The sequence below is a fragment of the Zingiber officinale genome, chromosome 6A, assembly GCF_018446385.1.
Source record: "Zingiber officinale cultivar Zhangliang chromosome 6A, Zo_v1.1, whole genome shotgun sequence".
In the NCBI taxonomy this organism is placed as follows: domain Eukaryota; kingdom Viridiplantae; phylum Streptophyta; class Magnoliopsida; order Zingiberales; family Zingiberaceae; genus Zingiber; species Zingiber officinale.
In genome coordinates, this window is record NC_055997.1 from 98,126,345 (window position 1) to 98,144,536 (window position 18,192).

The following is an 18,192-nucleotide window of genomic DNA, read 5'->3' on the forward strand; positions in this document are numbered from 1 at the left end:
TAAAAATACCTTATCGCCTTCCATTTCTAGTTTCCAGAAAACTCAAATGGACGCTACGGCTCTCGGGCATCTCCCGACTGTGATCCATGGCGGATTCCAGCGTCTTCTCTCCTTCTCTGCTACCCATTCTCCCCACTCCATTCCCTCCTTCAATTCCCGGTTCGCCAAATGTTCCTCTGGCATTCGGTGGGCTCCCAAACTCCCTGCGATTTTGCTTTTTGGGCCGATTTTTCTTTCAGTGCATGCTGATTAATTCTGCTGTTCCAATTTCTAGTTGGATTGTCTTACTGTTTCTGGAATAATTATTGGTTCTCGAGGTAAACGAATTGGCATGTTTGCTCAATTTAAAAATATAGGTTTTTTGGTTACTGTGGCTGCTGATATCCATCTTCATTTTTGCTCCGTTCCTTTTTCTTTTCGATCTTTCTTTTGCCTATGTGAGACTAATTTGGCGTGGAGCATCTTAGAACCTTCTCATGATGGTCTGAATGATTTGTCTCGTGCAATCTAAAGTCACAAATTGTCATGATATTGCGGAGTGGACCTATGTTGCCCAAATCCACATTATTTTCTTCTTCTTCATACGTTTCTGGAAAATAAATATGCATGGAAATTTAAACTACGAACTTGACCTATTTGCTTCGAGCTTGTGCAGATGCCAATCAAGTAGTATGGAGAAATCAAAGACGTCAAAGAAAAATCTGCTTGACAATGCAAGCAACCTTCTTACTAATTTGCTAAGTGGGGGTCGCCTTGGATCGTTGCCCACCGCTGAAGGTGCTGTCTCGGATTTGTTTGGTCGGCCACTTTTTTTTTCGCTCTATGATTGGTTTCTCGAGGTACTTCTACCATCTTTTATATATATATATTGCTTTTTCTTGTTCGGTGCAGGTTGTAGACTTCATATGTTCTAGCTGATAAGTAGTAACTGAAGAGTTCCATATGAAGCTGATGCATAGAAAATTACAATAGAATGAAATTTTTTTAGAATGATTGAACATATATTTGGCTCAGTAACCATGTCTACAACTGTTAAATACAACAAAACTATAATATATAGTCTGGGCGCCATTTCAAGTTTTTTCACTAATTCATTTATGTTTGGTTAGAAATGCAAAGAACCATAGAAGTTCAATTTGACTCATATTTTCCTTGATATTAGCCAAAATAACTGACCCTGCATTTAAATTGTCTTCATTAATCTAGCTTTCATAATTGAGTTCTTGATGTTAGCTGCACTGTAGCTCCAAGTACGAATGAGTCACAATAAAAAAAGAGAAAATACCCCCCAAAAAATATCTTGTGTTGACTTGCTCCAAGAATTTCTAATCTTCGGAACTTTTCTTTCAAGAGAAGTTATTTCTTTTATTAAATTGAAGCTATGCATGTCATAAACAATGTTTTAGCAAGAACATAGTAATTTTGTCTAGCTAGCAACAACTTAAAATCTTTTTCCGGGTTTTAATAGGTTACAGAATGCTCTTGCTTTCCTGTGTTAATGATGATGTATGTCATGATATTTTACCAGTAGAGCAAACATGCCACTGTACTAACAAGATTCTTATTGCTTAAGCAGCATGGTTCAGTTTACAAGTTAGCCTTTGGGCCTAAATCATTTGTTGTTGTATCCGATCCCATTGTGGCAAGACATGTCCTTCGGGAAAATGCATTTTCTTATGATAAGGTATTTAATCTACCATTTCATTCACCCTGCAACTGAAGTTTAATTATATATTCTCCTATTCTTATACATTTCTACACCATTTATTTTGCGGGAAGTTAAAGTTAGTTTATACAGTCGTGACTCATAACATCATTCTATTTTCATTCCTTATGGTGTATTGAATTTGCTATAGGTTCATTAGACTTTCGATTTGTGAGATTTTCTATCAAGAAGATATAAGATAATTTATTTGCTAGGATACACCAGCATCTATGATAATTTGACAATATATGAATGATTCTCGATTTACATTGCAATTTTATTGCAATGTTTGGGTTGTCGATACTCATGTATCGCTTTTTCCAGGTTCATTTGTGCTTTTGTGTCTATACTGATTTTATTGAAAATCAATTATAACACCTAGATATTTGAAGTCCATGTATACTTATGTTAATTATGTGCATTGATTGAGCCTGCCATGCCATTTTGCATTTATTGTCAAAAACATCTTCAAAACGGTGCATACTAAGCTTAAACCTTTGTTGACCAATTTTCATGTTACACATTTTTATATAAATTCTTCCAAAAGTGATTAGCCAATGTATTCAACTTAATCCAGGGAGTTCTCGCCGAAATATTAGAACCAATAATGGGAAAAGGGCTCATACCTGCGGATCTTGGCACTTGGAAGCAGAGGAGAAAAGGTTAGAAGTCCATCCAATCTTTAATTTTTTACATAGATTAAGTTTCAAACGTTTTATTGGATCGTAACTTGTACAGTAAACTCTGTTAGCTAGCACAAGTTAATTTTGGCATGATTTGCTTCTGTTAGAAACAGTCTCACGGTATATAATGGCTGGTATATTGGAAAGTATAGCAAATATCAGTTTTACTCAAAACTGAGACTTGATTGTCTGGATGACTAGTAGTACCATCCTGGTAGGCAGGCTCTCTAATTTAGTTGAACTTGACTTAGTATGGAAGAATGATTAAGAAATGTTCTTCTGCTAACTATGACGATGACAACAATTTGTATGTCTTAAATAGAAGTGAGATTTTGTACGAAACATATTGTTTCACCTTAAAAATCTCCTTTGTTTCATTTTGTATAATTTGAGTTTAGAATGTTCTTCTCTTTAATTACCATGATGGTAATGTTGAAAAGAAAAATAAAAACATAGGTGATGAACTTCTTGCGAAAAGTGCTTTTGAATGTTACAAGACAACAACACTTGGAAAAAAATATCTCATATCCTATTATGGTTAAATCATAGCAGCAGTGGGGTCTCCTGGGTTTCTGAACCTAGCACAGATCTTATTTTTTGTGGTTGGCTAAAGGAGGTTAAGATGGGTGGAGTTAGTCAGGATGCAGTTGGAATTGTGTTGAATTTGGCTGTGAATGGTGTTTGATCTAGGTAGATTCTGTTGGATCATCATGATTAGTCATGATGGAGCAAGAAATCATTTTTACATTCTCTTGTGCAGTTGTCTTTTATTCTACTGATGTTTGTGATTTGCAGTTATTGCACCTGGATTTCATTCTTTATTCCTCGAAGCTATGGTAAAAGTTTTCACGGATTGTTCTGAGCGAAGCATATCGAAGTTTGAGAAACTCCTTGAGAGTGAGAATTCTGAAATAGAAGAAATTCAGTTGGATCTTGAGGCTGAATTTTCAAATTTAGCACTTGACATAATTGGGCTGGGGATATTCAACTATGATTTTGGTTCTGTGACTAAAGAATCTCCTGTTATCAAGGTTTGGTCATTTGAATGCTATATATTCTACTTATGTGTTTTCTCTATTTCGCATTTTTTTTTTATATTTGAGCATGCGCATACTTCAAATACTCTTAAATTTTATCTCAGATATCTTATGTGTAGGCACACTCCCAGTGATCCTGGAAGTGGATGTCAGTTTGTCGTGGTTCATAGAGCTAAATCAGTTTACCAAAAAATTGGGCATCATCATTTATGAATGATTTCAAACATTAGATTGATTGCCCTTGTAGGTAGCGTTATGTGGTAGTGAAAGATAATTTCAGCTAGCTAAAAGTCATTTTGAAGCTTTATCATTACTTGCCTTTAGTGGCATCATTCTACTAATTGTATCTGGCCGTCTGTACTGATTTTTAGCGGATGTTGATTAAATGTATACTTGACACTGGATTTGTCTATCTTAGATCACTGCTGATAAATTTAAAATATTTATGCCTTAGATTAGCTTCTTGAGTTGAATGTTATCAACCAACACAAGAGACTTCACTTATTTTCTTGTAACAAACAGGCTGTTTATGGAACTCTATTTGAGGCTGAACACCGATCGACCTTCTACATTCCTTATTGGAATCTCCCTTTTGTGAGATGGATAGTTCCTCGGCAGATTAAGTTCCACAATGACCTGAAGATTATAAATGACTGCCTTGATGGGCTTATAAAAAATGCCAAGGAGACAAGACAGGTCGGTATTAATTATTAGACTAACATAATTTGTTCCTTAACCTTATAGGTGCAACTATGATAATTTAGAATGCATAACATGGTTAGATATTTTATTCGTTTGTCTCAATAAGATTGCCCCTTTTGGAACATTATCTTCTTACTAAGTTATTAAATCCATTGGCATTTTAACCGAACATATAGTACTGCTTGGGTTGTTAACATGTTGATGCCTTGATGGGAATAGGTTCAACCTCATCGCTAACGTGGATATTAAATCAAGTCTTGGTATTCTAACTAGAAGTATCCTAAGTTATCAGGGATATAACATTTAGTTTGTTGGTCCACCATGTAGATATAGTTGTTCATTTTTGTTTACACATGTTAATAATGGTTAACTCTTCACTTAACTCTTGTTTAATGCAAACTACAGACTGATAAAATAAAATCATTTGTGTATACATCCATTCGTTTCAGCTTTTATAAGAGAACGAAAAGTACTCGTTCCAGTAATTTACATCACTAGCCATAGCCAACCAACAGATCAAGTTGTTCTGTGTCATTTAAAGTATCCTACCTGAACATCAAGTGGCCCAGTGTTCTTGCCTGTGGAACACATGTTCTGATGGTTGTACGAGTAAATCTTTTGTTACATGTATAAATTCAACACTTTGTTATGTACAGTATCTTTTAATTTGGCCTCATGAATCTCTTTTGTCTTTTCTACGGTTTTACCTCATCAAGATTTGTCACCATTTGATGATGTTTCATTAGCGATATCCTTGATTTCTTGTTAATCTTATAATGTTCTTTTTTTGTTTGTTTTGAAGTGGTTTATCATTCTTGGTACTGATTTTGAGTATTTGTCAATTGACATAGCAGTTAGCAAAATGCTTTCAAGTTCTTGTGTTTGGCATTTCATTTTTTATTATTATAAAAATATTTCAAATCTTATTTCATCATTATTCATTCTAGGAAGATGATGTTGAGAAACTTCAGCAAAGAGATTACTCATCTCTCAAGGTTTGTTCATTATATACCCTCTTTACTGTGTGATGTCAGTTCTCTTCATTTTAGAATAAAAATAGATTCCCATGAGGCCTACTATTGAACTTAACGTGAAAAGCATGTAGGACGTCAGTTTGCTGCGCTTTCTTGTTGATATGCGCGGTGTCGATGTTGATGATCGCCAGGTAAATTTCACTTGTTCGAACCAACTTTTTGACTTAAAGATATGAGACTCTGAGTATTAATAGCAACGTACCTTAGAGTTTAATGACATAAAATAAACCATACAGTCAACCACAAAATTGTTTGAGCTATTAACTGTAAATCCTTAATCTTAATAGATTATTTATATAAGAAATAATTCATTCTGTAGCTAAGGGATGATCTCATGACAATGCTTATTGCGGGACATGAAACAACTGCTGCTGTTCTTACATGGTCAGTGTTTCTACTTGCTCAGGTAATGTGACATTTAATGCAAATGTCAAGGTATTTCTTCACTGAGTTAATTGAACGGGTAATCATAGAAGTCTTAGATAATTAAATTTTCTTGTGATGCAGAACCCATCAAAGATGAAAAAGGCCCAGATGGAGGTAGATTCTGTTCTCGGTGGAAAGAAAATAACCCTTGAATGTCTAAAAAAAATGGAGTATGTTATACTACTACTAGTTATAATTAAAATTTTCAGTCTAGACAAATTTGCAATTTGTTGTGTGGCACGCATAATACTTGGATAAAAAATGATAGTTTTTTTTTCCTTTTTGAGACAAATCTTCTACTTATTAGTTCAAATTTTGTTCATGAGATGGTTTCTTAGTTTGTGGGCACAAATTTATACTTTTCTCTATATAGTTACACATTTTGGAGAAAATTATATGTGATTAGAAACATTGCACAAGTTCATATATGACAACGTTTTTTGATTGAAACATAAAATGACAGTGATTTTATGAATTCAATAATTTATATCTTCACTTGACCATAAGAATTTGACTTTCACATTAAAAAGGACTCTTCTACTTAGGAGATAAAAGAATCTTATATAATTGAAAATTTCTCAAATGATATGACAAAAAAAATGTATTCACTATACTACACATATCAATATTTAAATTTTCTAAATTGGTGAGCATATTCTATCAATTCAAGATTGCTTTGATTTAGATCCCTTGTAGGAATTGTAAGCAGACGTACAATCAGATTGTAGGTTTATAAGATGCTTTGTAATAATACATTTTTTTTTTGTGATTGTTTCAATAGGGTATTTGCTCAGGTCCAGTTAGCATTATTTTAAATGGCATCGCCCTCAGTTGTTTTCTTATACTACTTCAATAACTGTTACATCTCCAGATACCTGCGTCTTATCATTGTTGAAGCTCTTCGTTTGTATCCTCAGCCTCCATTACTTATTAGACGAGCTCTCAAAGAAGATAAACTTCCTGGTATTTTTTCTCTTTCCATATTAACTAGAATCTTAAGTTATATGATCTCCTTAATGAACTTATGATATCATCTGTTTCATATGTTTTTTTTTTTTTTGGTTCTCATCAAATCTATAAAAATTGGGCCAACATAATTTGAGACATTAGAGATCAAGCCATGCCTGTTGAGCCAACTATCTTGATTGCCTTTTCTTTTAAGCGACAAATTGCATTAAATTTTCCAATATGATTCCTTATCTTCAAACTTCCATTTGATGCATTTACTCTTTATTTTCAGGAGGTTATATGGGTAATGAAGATGGATATTCAATTCCTGCAGGGACCGATATTTTTATTTCTGTGAGTTAATCCAAGATATATAGTAGGCATTAAATGCACAAGTATTGTTTCAGAATTCTACTAGCTAGCAACAATTAGTAGAGCACCCAATTGTCGTTTAGGAGGTATTAATGGATAATGGATTCATCTACTCAACCATAAATATTTCAATTAAAGAGGAATAAATGATTGTTTGTGATCTCAAATCCCATTGTCCAAATGTCCACTTGTCTTTTATGATGTCTTTGGTTTTCTGGAGTAACATATTCAAATTCCAATTTTATCTGCAATCTGAATTTAGGATTTTTTTTTGAATGCTAAAATCTGTCACCAAGAACTAATACATGTCTATGTTGTAGGGTTTAGTGATCTATCTAATGTTTTTTATTCACGAAACTGAAACTGTCGTATTCAGGTATATAATCTCCACAGATCACCATATTTCTGGGACAAGCCAGATGAGTTTGAGCCAGAAAGATTTTTAACTCCAAAAGCAAATGAAGGCATTGCCGGATGGGCAGGCTACGATCCAAGTCGCAGCCCTGGAGCGATGTACCCAAATGAGGTTGTTAAGTCGTTACTTCATAAAATTGATAGATTTATAAAGCTTTACTGCTTAATCTTCAGCTATCATCTTTATAGATAACTTCTGATTTTGCCTTCATACCATTCGGTGGAGGGCCGCGTAAGTGTGTCGGCGACCAGTTTGCACTATTGGAATCGACTGTTGCTTTGGCTTTGTTGCTTCAGAAGTTCGATGTCCAACTGAGGGGGTCACCTGATGAAGTACAGTTAATCACCGGCGCAACTATACATACAAAAAGTGGCCTCTGGTGCAAACTGAGGAGGAGGGCTTCAGTAGGAGCTAAGCAAAACCAACTTGTCGAAGTATAAATGTATAAAAATTAACAAACCAAAGAGATCTTCATGTAGTGTCTTATGATCCGTGTAGACTAACTCAATGTTGTAACCTTCCTAAATAGTCGTGATAAGAATTGGACATTAAGTCTTGACATTACAGCTTTCTTCTTCCTTCATGGTAATAAATTTTTATTTCCAATGATATTAGTTTCTGATGTGCAAATTACATTTTGATTTCAGTTTTAATCCCATTATTTAGCTGTTAGACTAAACCTTTTTACAGTTTATGAACTAATTCTTCCGGTATGAAGTTCTTAAGAAAACTTGTAGTAATGGTTCAAGTCTGCAAAATTCTTAATCAACTTCAGCACGCTGGTCTCTTCTTATTTTGACACTGGAGCATTCCTGAGCTAAATAAACCTTGCAAGGTCAAAGGGGAAAACAAGTTTTTGGTTTCGATACGCCTAAAAGTGAACTCGCACACAAGGTAATTCTTTTCAGAACCTTAGTTTACAATCTTGGTTTGGATAATCTTGTTGAAAGTCATATGGTCTCACAAAGACACGGAAAAGAGATCGTGGCACGCAGAGTTGCACTACGAACAAGGTTCTTATCAAAATCGAATTGAAAGAGTATTTCAAACTTTTGTTCGAACGAACCAATGCCAGTTTGCACAGTTCAATTCTCCTCAGCATGCCGAAGAGGAAGGTGGCTTACATTATTAATGAATTGTTCAGGAGATCTAACTCTTTTTATGAGGAAGAAAAAAACCAAGCTAATCCAAGACTAGAGTTAACTCACTTCTGTTTGCCATATCGAAGAATGCCATAAGCGTCAACTATGCCCGGAGGAAACACTGGATTGGTAGCAGCTCTGACCGCAACTTTTGCGACAGAGGTGACATTAACCGGAGGTGTGAAGAGAGGACCAACAACCGGGATGCGACTAAGTGGCTTTGCGTGCTGAAGAACCTACATAGTAGAACATGAACTATGTGAGATCAAGTTTCAAATTCTCTGACCATCACAAATGGAGAGATCACAGAAAGACACAATGAGTTGTACCATCTCCAATGGCGATCCAATTAGCCATAGAGGAATCTTTATACTCCCAACTCGGCGCGTTCCATGCACAAAACCAGGCCTGAGAATTACCCCTGTACAAAGCAAGTTTTGAAGGAGAATTTTGTAGGAACACATGGCATTGATTCAGATTGAGTTTGAGTTGAGCATGAGTCTAAGCATTGACAGTGGATGCATACACTTGTGTTCATCCATGGAAATTATACCTAGTAGCAAATTATTAACATTTATGTGTTGGAATAGGAAGACTGACCTCCAAAGGCGAATTTCAATAATAGTTCTGCTTCAGCATCCCTCTGAACCATAAAATCATGTAAGTAAAATGTTATATAAGAACAAAGTTATTCATGATCAGCTGATATTCTTAAGATAAATTCCGAAAATATATTAGAGGAGTGTATTTTTAGATGCATTTCTTTTACTTGAACCTTTGGAAAAGTCAATTCGATTTATCATGTTACAAAAGGAAGACAGAAGTTCAAGCACAAAGTAGTCCTTAAGGTTGGCTAGCACTATAAACTCCTACTAATATAGTAGAGCAGACAATAAATACACGTATCAATTAGGTTAATATGATAAAACTACTATAACAATAAAACAAACATGGGATTGATCTACCAACATGTCACGACTGAAAAAACAAAAATCCTTATTATAGAAGGCATCTTAGTCAACAAAAATGATAATTCAGATATCATACCTTCCCTTCATAATATCCTTTCAGAAGATAATTAACTGGACCAAAGTCAGCAGCTGAAACATATACAAATCTTTTTACACCTGCTCGGAAGAACAAAACAATTTGTCAATAGAAGTTCTAGTTTATATAGTATATTTTTAAAAGGAAAACTAACAGTCCAACACCTTCAGAATAGCATCCTACAATGAAACTAGAAAGGCAAGAAAAGTGTCCTTTTAAAACTTGTATTGATTCAATCTATTTCTTCTTATACAGTTCCTTCATTTAAAAAGAAATGTTCATTTAAATAAAAAAGAACAATTAAATATTGGTTATTGAAGAATAAAACTGAAAAGAAGATGCAGTACCAATGTAATACCTTTTTCAGAAGCAGCCCTGATGGCATTGATGTTGGCAGTCCCATTGATCTTGTACATGTGAGAATTAGATCCAAAACCCCCAACACAAGATATCTGCAAAAATTTATCTAGAAATTACAAAAGTGCATCAACTTATATCATCAAATCATATCAAACCAATTCAATTTTCAAGGACCGCTAATCAACAAAAATCTAATTAAATGCCAGGCTAAAATGCATAACTAAGGACTAAAAAACAGGCGTACCACTGCAGTCACATCATTCAAAGCATCCCTCCAAGTTTCAGGTACAAGAAGGCTTCCTGCCAAATAGAAAGATTAGCCACAGAAAGCTGAACTATATGTTTATCCTTCACAGGGAATGAGCCTTCTCTTAATTTTCAACCTTGGCGCCACTCAACTTTATCAGCCCATTGTTCACGTATCGATGATCTTCCAGACCTGGGTAATAAAAAAAGCATCAATCCTGAGCACATTCTTCCTTTAGATAAGTTCAATCAAAACAACATGCAAATGGAAAGAAGATATGGAATGAGCTAAAGTAATTCATCCATTCATACTTTAAAGTCAAAATAAATAGTATCAAATTAAGAGAGTAATGCCATATTTCAGAATATTTTACATGAATTGATTGTTGGATGATGATACTTTTACAAGAAGAATACAGCAATCATTCCATGGAGGGGCAACATCCATGTATCCCAATTCCCACACAAAATAGTTTAGAACAAACATGAGTTGACAATAATATGATTATAAAGAAACTGCAGGACCACTAGAGGTGCATTAAACAGTGATTAAATAATTCACCATTTAATTTACTAACCAGGAAAGCTAGTGATCAGACAGATTAAACTCATATACTGAGGAGAGGATAAAAAGGAGGGTTCCTAAGAAATTGAGAAGTAACGACTAAAGTTTTCTATTAACGCGGACATCTGATTTTGTTATAGATAAGATTCAGATGTAGAAACACAACAGTGCATTGTGCCCAGGCTACAAAATTAATTGAGACTGTGTGCACCTGCTGAGACTAGAAACTGATAACCCTTGATCCAAAGCCTCTTTGCAAACATGTGAACCAATGAAACCATTGCCACCCAGTACAAGTAACTGTCATTAGAAGCATATAAATTAGACTAAACAAAAAGAGAAACTAGAAAAAGGTTTACAAACATAATAAAGTAAAATAAAGCAAAACAAGGAAATGCCACCTTTTCCAACGGTGGAGGTGGCGTTCTTATAGTTTCTACTTCCTCCAATTTATGAGGCTCGTCCACATGATTCGACTCAGTTGAAATTGATCTTTCATATCTCAACAGACGAGCAGAGCTGTTTTGATCATTCACAAAAATATGTAAGGAAAGGACACAGCTGAAAAACAAATACATTCTGCGCAGAAAAAAAAAACTTTCTTTTAAAGGTTCCATCATCAGTTTGTAAATATTGAAGGAAATTGAACCATGTGTCATTTAATCGCCACAACACCTTGAACTTTCAGAATCTCACGATCAATATGTACACAACATAAGAACGCAATCAGCAACTGTCTACGACCATGCCCTAGCCTAAAAGACTGTTTTTCACCACGATCTCGACTCAGGAAGCGATAGAAATAGAAAAAGGAGTACCATTAAACTTGGGGAAAAGCGAATAGGCAAAATGCAAGAGATGCTCACCATGAACGGGGGAAGGAAGAGGGCGAGTGGATCAAACGCGAAGCTATCGATCTCATTCTCGGATCCCCGCTTCTTCTTCTTCTTCTTCTCAATAAGGCGATGTCTTTCTTCACGGTGATCGAATCGCTGTCGCAGCTTCTCGAGCGACGCCGTTGCTTGCGTTGTCATTCATTCTGCGTGGCGTTAAAAAGTAAAAATGTCGCTGAAGCCGTGTGTGGTGATCGACCGGTGAACGCAGCGGCCTCGCGATTCAACTGCTGGGCGACGATTATCAAGCCTACGTGGCCTCAAGATTGATTGGTCAAAATTTAAACCGCTCTGGTTCGTCTGATGAATGATCCAAATCCGGCCCGAGTTAGATTTACTGGCATACGACTCCGGTTCAAATAAGGTAGGATCGGGTTCAGTCAGTTTTCCTTTTGATACAGTTAGTATTCTCCCATATCTATCCATAATAATAATTATAATAATAATAATAATAATTTTCTTAACAGTTATAATTCAAATTTATTTAAAATTACACGTGCTCATGAAGATCTATATATTTTGCCCATTTAAATTACTCAATATCATGAATTCGGGTACTATCAAAACTAAATCAAATATCAAGACTAGAGGAAAATTCAACAAAAATATTGTAAAAGAAAGGAAAATTCAACAAAAATAGTGCATTCCCAGCAGGTTGTTCTTCAAATGCAATCATATAATAAAGCGCACGTCCAACAAACTTATCATAAACATAAAGTCTCTTTTTTTTTTTTGTTGTTTTTGTCCACGCCTCAATTCAGCAAGTTGAAATAGAAGCAATGAGAATGTTTTGCTGAATTGTTGAGTGAATCCAAAGGAAGACATCTATGCTCGCCTCCATGAAACTCCCAAGAGCAAAAATCACAGTTCTTTGCCCAGACGAATAATGCTGTATAGATCGACTACGCCAGGAGAAAATGTTGGATCGGTTACACCTTTCACAATAACCTTTGCGACTTTGAACACACTAACTGGAGGCGTGAAGACAGGACCTATAAGTGGGATGCGTCGAAGTGGTTCTGCGTACTGGAGAACCTGCGGAAAACATGACAATGCCATTTCAAGTCTCAAAAACCATCTTCTATCACAAATATATAGATCAATGGGGTGTACCTTCTCAAAAGGTGCAAAGATTATTGATTCCGATTTACCGTATATGTAACCTGGTCTGAGAATTACACCTGTAGAAAGAATTTTTTGAAGAATTTTATGGGTTCTGAGAGTTTGAGTGATTGTAGACATGCAGAGTATGGGACTTCCAGAAGCCTCCATTATAAAATCATTGATCATCGTATAAATTCCAATTTATTGCATATGTAAAAGAGGAAGACTGACCTCCATTTGGGAACCTGGATGATATTGCTGCTTCAGTCACTCTCTGAAACATAAAGAATGTTCTTCCATAAGCAGTTCAGAGACCAAGATCAATGCTATGTTTTCACTAGCCATGATACCACTAGTTTTGTGCTTTTGAAATATTTATCTCTTAGGATAGTTTGCATATATGGAACGAAGTCTCATGTTGGAAGTTTAGTAATCAAAGGAAAGTCTATAGCATTCATGTCATATTAGTTGTATCCAATTAATTGGGCTTTTAGATGTAATTAATGGAGTTAGGTTAAGGCTGGTTAAATTATCTTGCCAAGTGCACTTGGGCACTTGGGTTAACTCCAAAATAAAAAATCATTTCTATTTTTATCCCAATATTTCAGATTTATTGAAATTATATCTATGATTTTGTAAGAGTTATGCACATTTAAAAAGTTGTACCTCTTGCACATGGTGACAGCTCGAAATGACATTCTAGATTATATAAAAGAATGGCTTCAATTGAGATTATGATCATTAAAAAATTTCAGCATCTTGAGATAATTTTAGCAGCTTAGTTGTATCATGAGGCAATTTTACCTTAAGAAAGTGATAACACACCCCTAAGCCATCAATCACTTTGAATTCTTCTCCTTTCTCTCTCTCTCTTTTTTTTTTTAAAATGTTTTCCGACACAAGGTAGATCTCTATGTTTTCACTAGCCATGATACCGGTAGTATTGTACTTTCAAAATATTGACTAGTCTGACAAGATAAGGCAGATTACAATGATGAGATGAGAGCAATTCAAAAGACAAACCTGTCCATCATAATATCCTTGAAGAAAGTAATCTATGACACCAAAAGAAGCTGCGGATACATATGCAAATCTTTGTACACCTGTCAAAAGAAAGAAACAATGAATTAACTAAAAGTCTGGCTTAAGATCGAACATTTCTCAAGAACAAAATTTAGCATCATAAATAATTATATTTAGTGACATTCAATTAAGATAAAAGCCAAGAATAGAGCATAAGAAAGCAAGCAGAGTTAACCAAAGTCTGGCTATGATCATAGAGTTTCTTGAGAGAAAATTATACATTGTCAAAATTGTGATTGCGTCATTCAATTAGGCTAGAAAACTAAGAATAGAGAAACTAAACAATTGTGTTATACCGATCCCATTTCTAATTGCAAATCAGAACTCTTACAGGTTCATAAAGTGCTAAAAGAGTTCATCATCGGATGTTGTGGTTTGTCAGAGAACAATGCTGTGGGCAATCAAGTCAAAAGCATTGTAGAAGAAAACAAGCAAATTTATCAAGACAAACTAAACTGGCCTGGGATTACAAAGATAAAAATCTAACAAAGACATCAGTCAGGGTATATTAGTAAAGAAAAATAACCAAGTTATTCTATAAGTTTATCCAACATTAAAACTTTAAAGGAGGTGATGTTCTCAAGGACATGAATTGTTATTTGAGAAAATGCAGCACCTGAAACCTGCCTCAACATTCTTGGTTATCTCCTAAAAGGATTCAGAATAAATTATTTCTCACATGTGAAACGGGTTTCAAAATGTACTATTATAGACTAATATTGAAAATGCACATCAGGCTCTAACTCTTTATGTCATAGCTATGCTATGCACAACAATTCAAAAACCAACCTAAACGTCAAAAGTGAGAGAAAGGGCTGTTAAAAGGATACGAAATGCAAGGAATAGGAAACAAATGCAAACATTCAGTCCACAACTTCCACCAACATTTGGTAATATACTTGATCATTCAAAAGGACTTTTGCATTTTTAGCATTTAATCAGGTCCAAATGCAAATAACCAGTAAACATTATAGTTCACAAATGTTACTAATTTTTCTAGTATTCTAAGCTTTTCTTCTTAGAACCCCATTTATGAAAAGCAAAATTGTTATATGAGCGTTCTGAATTCTTAAAAAATAGAACACACAAAAAAGATGTAAACCTTGCTCAGAAGCAACTTGTACAGCATTAACGTTTGCAGTCCCATTAAGTGTGCGCATATGGGAAGGGGATCCAAAGCCTCCGACACAAGATACCTGTGACAGATACAATTATTCCCATAGGAATATTGCCACAATATATTATTAAAAGAAGCTACCATTAGCTGTCCACTTCAATTGAAGAAACTTTGCTCATTTATCTATCACTTAGAACCACTGATATAATCCCATTTAAACAAGAGGATTCAAGGATTACATTTGTTATTCTCAGTTCTTACTTATTAGCTTAAAGTGTCCAAGTTTAAATTAATAGTAGTTTGCACCTGAGTTTCTAAGATTTTTTCATTAGCCCACAGCTCCATGTGAGACGAAACTAAAATGTCATAATATACTGCCTTAAGGTCTAACAACTCTGTTGGGACCCAAAGTTCAACTCCCACCCCAAAGTCATTCCTAATCGGTAACATTTGAAGAATAGTGATCCTTCGTCCATCACACAAGCAACTATTTCCAAATACCTTGTCATACCTAAGATTAGATCTAATATAATTCCAACTTTAAGGCCCAAAATACTTAAGCCCACTCTAATAGTAGTTTACCCATCTAATCCAATAGGCCTTCCTTGTTAGATGACTAGATCACAATCTCCCATCTAGGATTAAAATTGGGTCGTCACAATTCAAAAATCATTAAAAAAAAAAAAGGAAAAAAAACTTAGAAGAGCCATGATGGAACTAAAGATCTATAATTGGTAATGCAATTTCTCAGTTGTTGAAACTTTCATATGCTAAGGACAGATAAAAGAAATTTTCACAATGTGTATATATTTTCCGATTCACTGTAACTAATTATCTGACTTCAAATTTCTAACTTCCTCTTCACCTCTCCTTGTATATTATTCCTAATTTCTTATTCCAAATGTGATATTTAAAACTTTAAATAAAATCTTACATCTTGGCATCACCAGAGCACTACCTTCCTAAGTGTTTGGTCTGTGAACCTACTTCTCTTGGAGGGCTTGGTTTTCTTAGTCCAATGGAATGTAATTGGGTGCTTCTAGTCAAGTGGTGGTGGATTTACCTATCCAGCTCTTTTGCCCTGTGGAGATGCATTGTAGCCTGAGTTTTCTTTTTGAGCAAAGGTCGGGAGGTGGCCTCTCTAGATTGTTCCTGGTCATATATTATAGAATATTGTAGAATATTCTTGTTTCCTTATTTAATTATAGTTCTTAATTGACTAATTAATCTCCTAGGATATCTTTGAGAATATGAGCAGCTATTTATCTGATTCTCTTTATATATATATATATATATATATATATATGGTTTTTGTAGCAATGTGGGATAGATTTGGGATGCATCATATTTGGCTGTTTGAATGAACACAATTGTCATGTATACTATATCCTTTTTTTTAAAAAAAAAACATCTTACAAATTCCAATTTTTGTAACCAATCCTCTAGCTTCAAGCATCTAAAGCCACTTCACATCTACTTGTATGTTCTTCCTAATTTCTATTTCAATTGCGATTTTATTTAAAACTTTAAATGACACCATCTTAAGTCTTTATCAGGTTAAAAAATACAAATTAAATAGAATGCGGAATAAAGAATTATACAAGCAATTCATACCACTGCAGTTGCATCACTCATAGCATCCCTCAAAGATTCAGGTTCCAGAAGATTCCCTGCAGAATAAAAGAATAACAGTGTTGAACTAGACATATTTTGAGAAGGAAATTTATTCTTTTCCTCTAACCTTTGTGCCACTCAACTTTCTCAGCCCAAGATTCACGTGTTGATGGTTTGCCTGACCTGGATTAATAAACTAACTGTCAAAGATCAAGCATAGTTCATTTTTCCTTATAGAAAAATATATCTGTATTGTAACGACTAGCATCTTAAAAGATCAAATAGAATTTAACCAAGCTATAAGCAAACAAGAATCTTACATGAGTCAAATATTCTCCAATTAGGACTCACTAAACAGAAAGATAAACAAAGGTTGATTGGATTAATTAAGTGAAAATTTTAATATCTGAAACAGAATCCAGAGCTTATCTTTAGTATCAAAAAGATATTTAAGGTGAGACTTAGATAGTGGCCTAGAGCATAAAACCAGTGTTCCATTTAGTACAACAATATCTCAAACTGAAGAAAAAAAAACATAACATTCACACAAGAATTTAACTTATCATTGAAAAATCAAAGAATGTTTTCTAAAAATACATAAATTTACTTCAGAGTACATAGGAAGAACACAACAAAAATAATGAACAGATAAGCTTTAAAATATCACTCAAAAAAAAATTCCAAACCATCCTTTGGCTTAGTTATGTTCAAAACACACAGCATAAGATTAAAGAGAAGATCTCATTGTAGATAAAGTGATAACTAGAAAAGCAGAAATTGGATTTGCAGTCATAGACAGATTATACAGGAAGCTCAGCCTACTTAAAGAGTGTGACGCGCATGAAAAATAAAGCACCTGCTGAGACTAGAAACAGAAAATCCTTGAGCTAATGCCTCTTTGCAAACATGTGATCCCACGAATCCATTGCCACCCAGTACAAGTATCTGTTACGAAAAGCATACAATTTATAAGAAAACAAAAAAGGGAAAGGGAAAAGTAGCGAAAAGTTCATAATCTTCATCATGGAACCCATCAACACCTTTGCTGTTGATCTAGACGTTTCTCTTCCTGCTTCCTCCGCTTTAAGAGGCTCAGTCTCCGATGATCTTCCGTATCTGGACAGACCAACACGACAGTTTTCACGCTAATGAAAAAACATGTTGCACAAACAGATTGATCTGACGCAGCCCGCACAAAAACAACCTACTAAATATTATCCATCATTACTTCTTTTTTTTTTTTGGTTTTTTGTAATTACACATTCATGAAGTCATCTCCATCAACAATTTCTCCGAATTCCCGCTCCAAATAAACGATTAGGAGGCATAAAACGTTGCTATTGGTCAAGATCCCAATCGCAAAACCAAGATTAATTTTTACCGTGACCTAGAGATATAGGAATCGCAAATCGACAGGAAATTTGGGAAGGGGAGAGAAGGGAGGGATACCGCGACGCGACGGAGGTCATCCTTGATCCTTGGAGCCCTAGATCTGGTCGTCTCCTTCCTTCCGAGGGTCTACGCTCGAGTGGGAGACGGGGACGACGGAGGCCCGCGTTTTAAAAGTTCTCGATCTGCTACGTCGCGTAGGTGCCATTTTTCTTCTAGAAGCGAGGCGGTTGACGAGTTGCTCCTAAAATCGTTGACTCGTAGTGCCATTGTTCTTCTAGAAGCGAATCACCTTTTTTTTCTCAATCCC

The 18,192-nt window shown here is 35.0% G+C and overlaps 3 protein-coding genes across 3 annotated transcripts; 1 reads left to right on the forward strand and 2 right to left on the reverse strand.

Annotated features, from left to right (window-relative positions):
• The first annotated feature begins 24 nt into the window (after window positions 1-24).
• LOC121997079 (cytochrome P450 97B2, chloroplastic-like) lies at window positions 25-7,931 on the forward strand. Its single transcript, XM_042551323.1, has 14 exons — window positions 25-186; window positions 656-839; window positions 1,577-1,684; window positions 2,283-2,367; window positions 3,184-3,419; window positions 3,948-4,121; window positions 5,075-5,122; window positions 5,233-5,292; window positions 5,481-5,567; window positions 5,669-5,757; window positions 6,459-6,550; window positions 6,828-6,889; window positions 7,284-7,433; window positions 7,511-7,931. Exons 1-14 carry the CDS (start codon window positions 47-49, stop codon window positions 7,760-7,762), a joined length of 1,767 nt encoding a protein of 588 aa, XP_042407257.1. The 5' UTR covers window positions 25-46; the 3' UTR covers window positions 7,763-7,931.
• A 417-nt stretch (window positions 7,932-8,348) lies between these two features.
• On the reverse strand, window positions 8,349-11,820 carry LOC121997080 (uncharacterized protein At1g32220, chloroplastic-like). Its single transcript, XM_042551324.1, has 10 exons — window positions 11,549-11,820; window positions 11,084-11,201; window positions 10,894-10,982; window positions 10,255-10,310; window positions 10,116-10,171; window positions 9,870-9,963; window positions 9,512-9,591; window positions 9,065-9,107; window positions 8,794-8,885; window positions 8,349-8,700 (listed from the first exon to the last, which is right to left on the reverse strand). Exons 1-10 carry the CDS (start codon window positions 11,602-11,604, stop codon window positions 8,527-8,529), a joined length of 858 nt encoding a protein of 285 aa, XP_042407258.1. The 5' UTR covers window positions 11,605-11,820; the 3' UTR covers window positions 8,349-8,526.
• A 381-nt stretch (window positions 11,821-12,201) lies between these two features.
• Window positions 12,202-18,112, reverse strand: LOC121997081 (uncharacterized protein At1g32220, chloroplastic-like). Its single transcript, XM_042551325.1, has 10 exons — window positions 17,943-18,112; window positions 17,534-17,609; window positions 17,350-17,438; window positions 16,621-16,676; window positions 16,494-16,549; window positions 14,865-14,958; window positions 13,703-13,782; window positions 12,911-12,953; window positions 12,689-12,756; window positions 12,202-12,610 (listed from the first exon to the last, which is right to left on the reverse strand). Exons 1-10 carry the CDS (start codon window positions 17,960-17,962, stop codon window positions 12,437-12,439), a joined length of 756 nt encoding a protein of 251 aa, XP_042407259.1. The 5' UTR covers window positions 17,963-18,112; the 3' UTR covers window positions 12,202-12,436.
• Window positions 18,113-18,192: the final 80 nt, after the last annotated feature.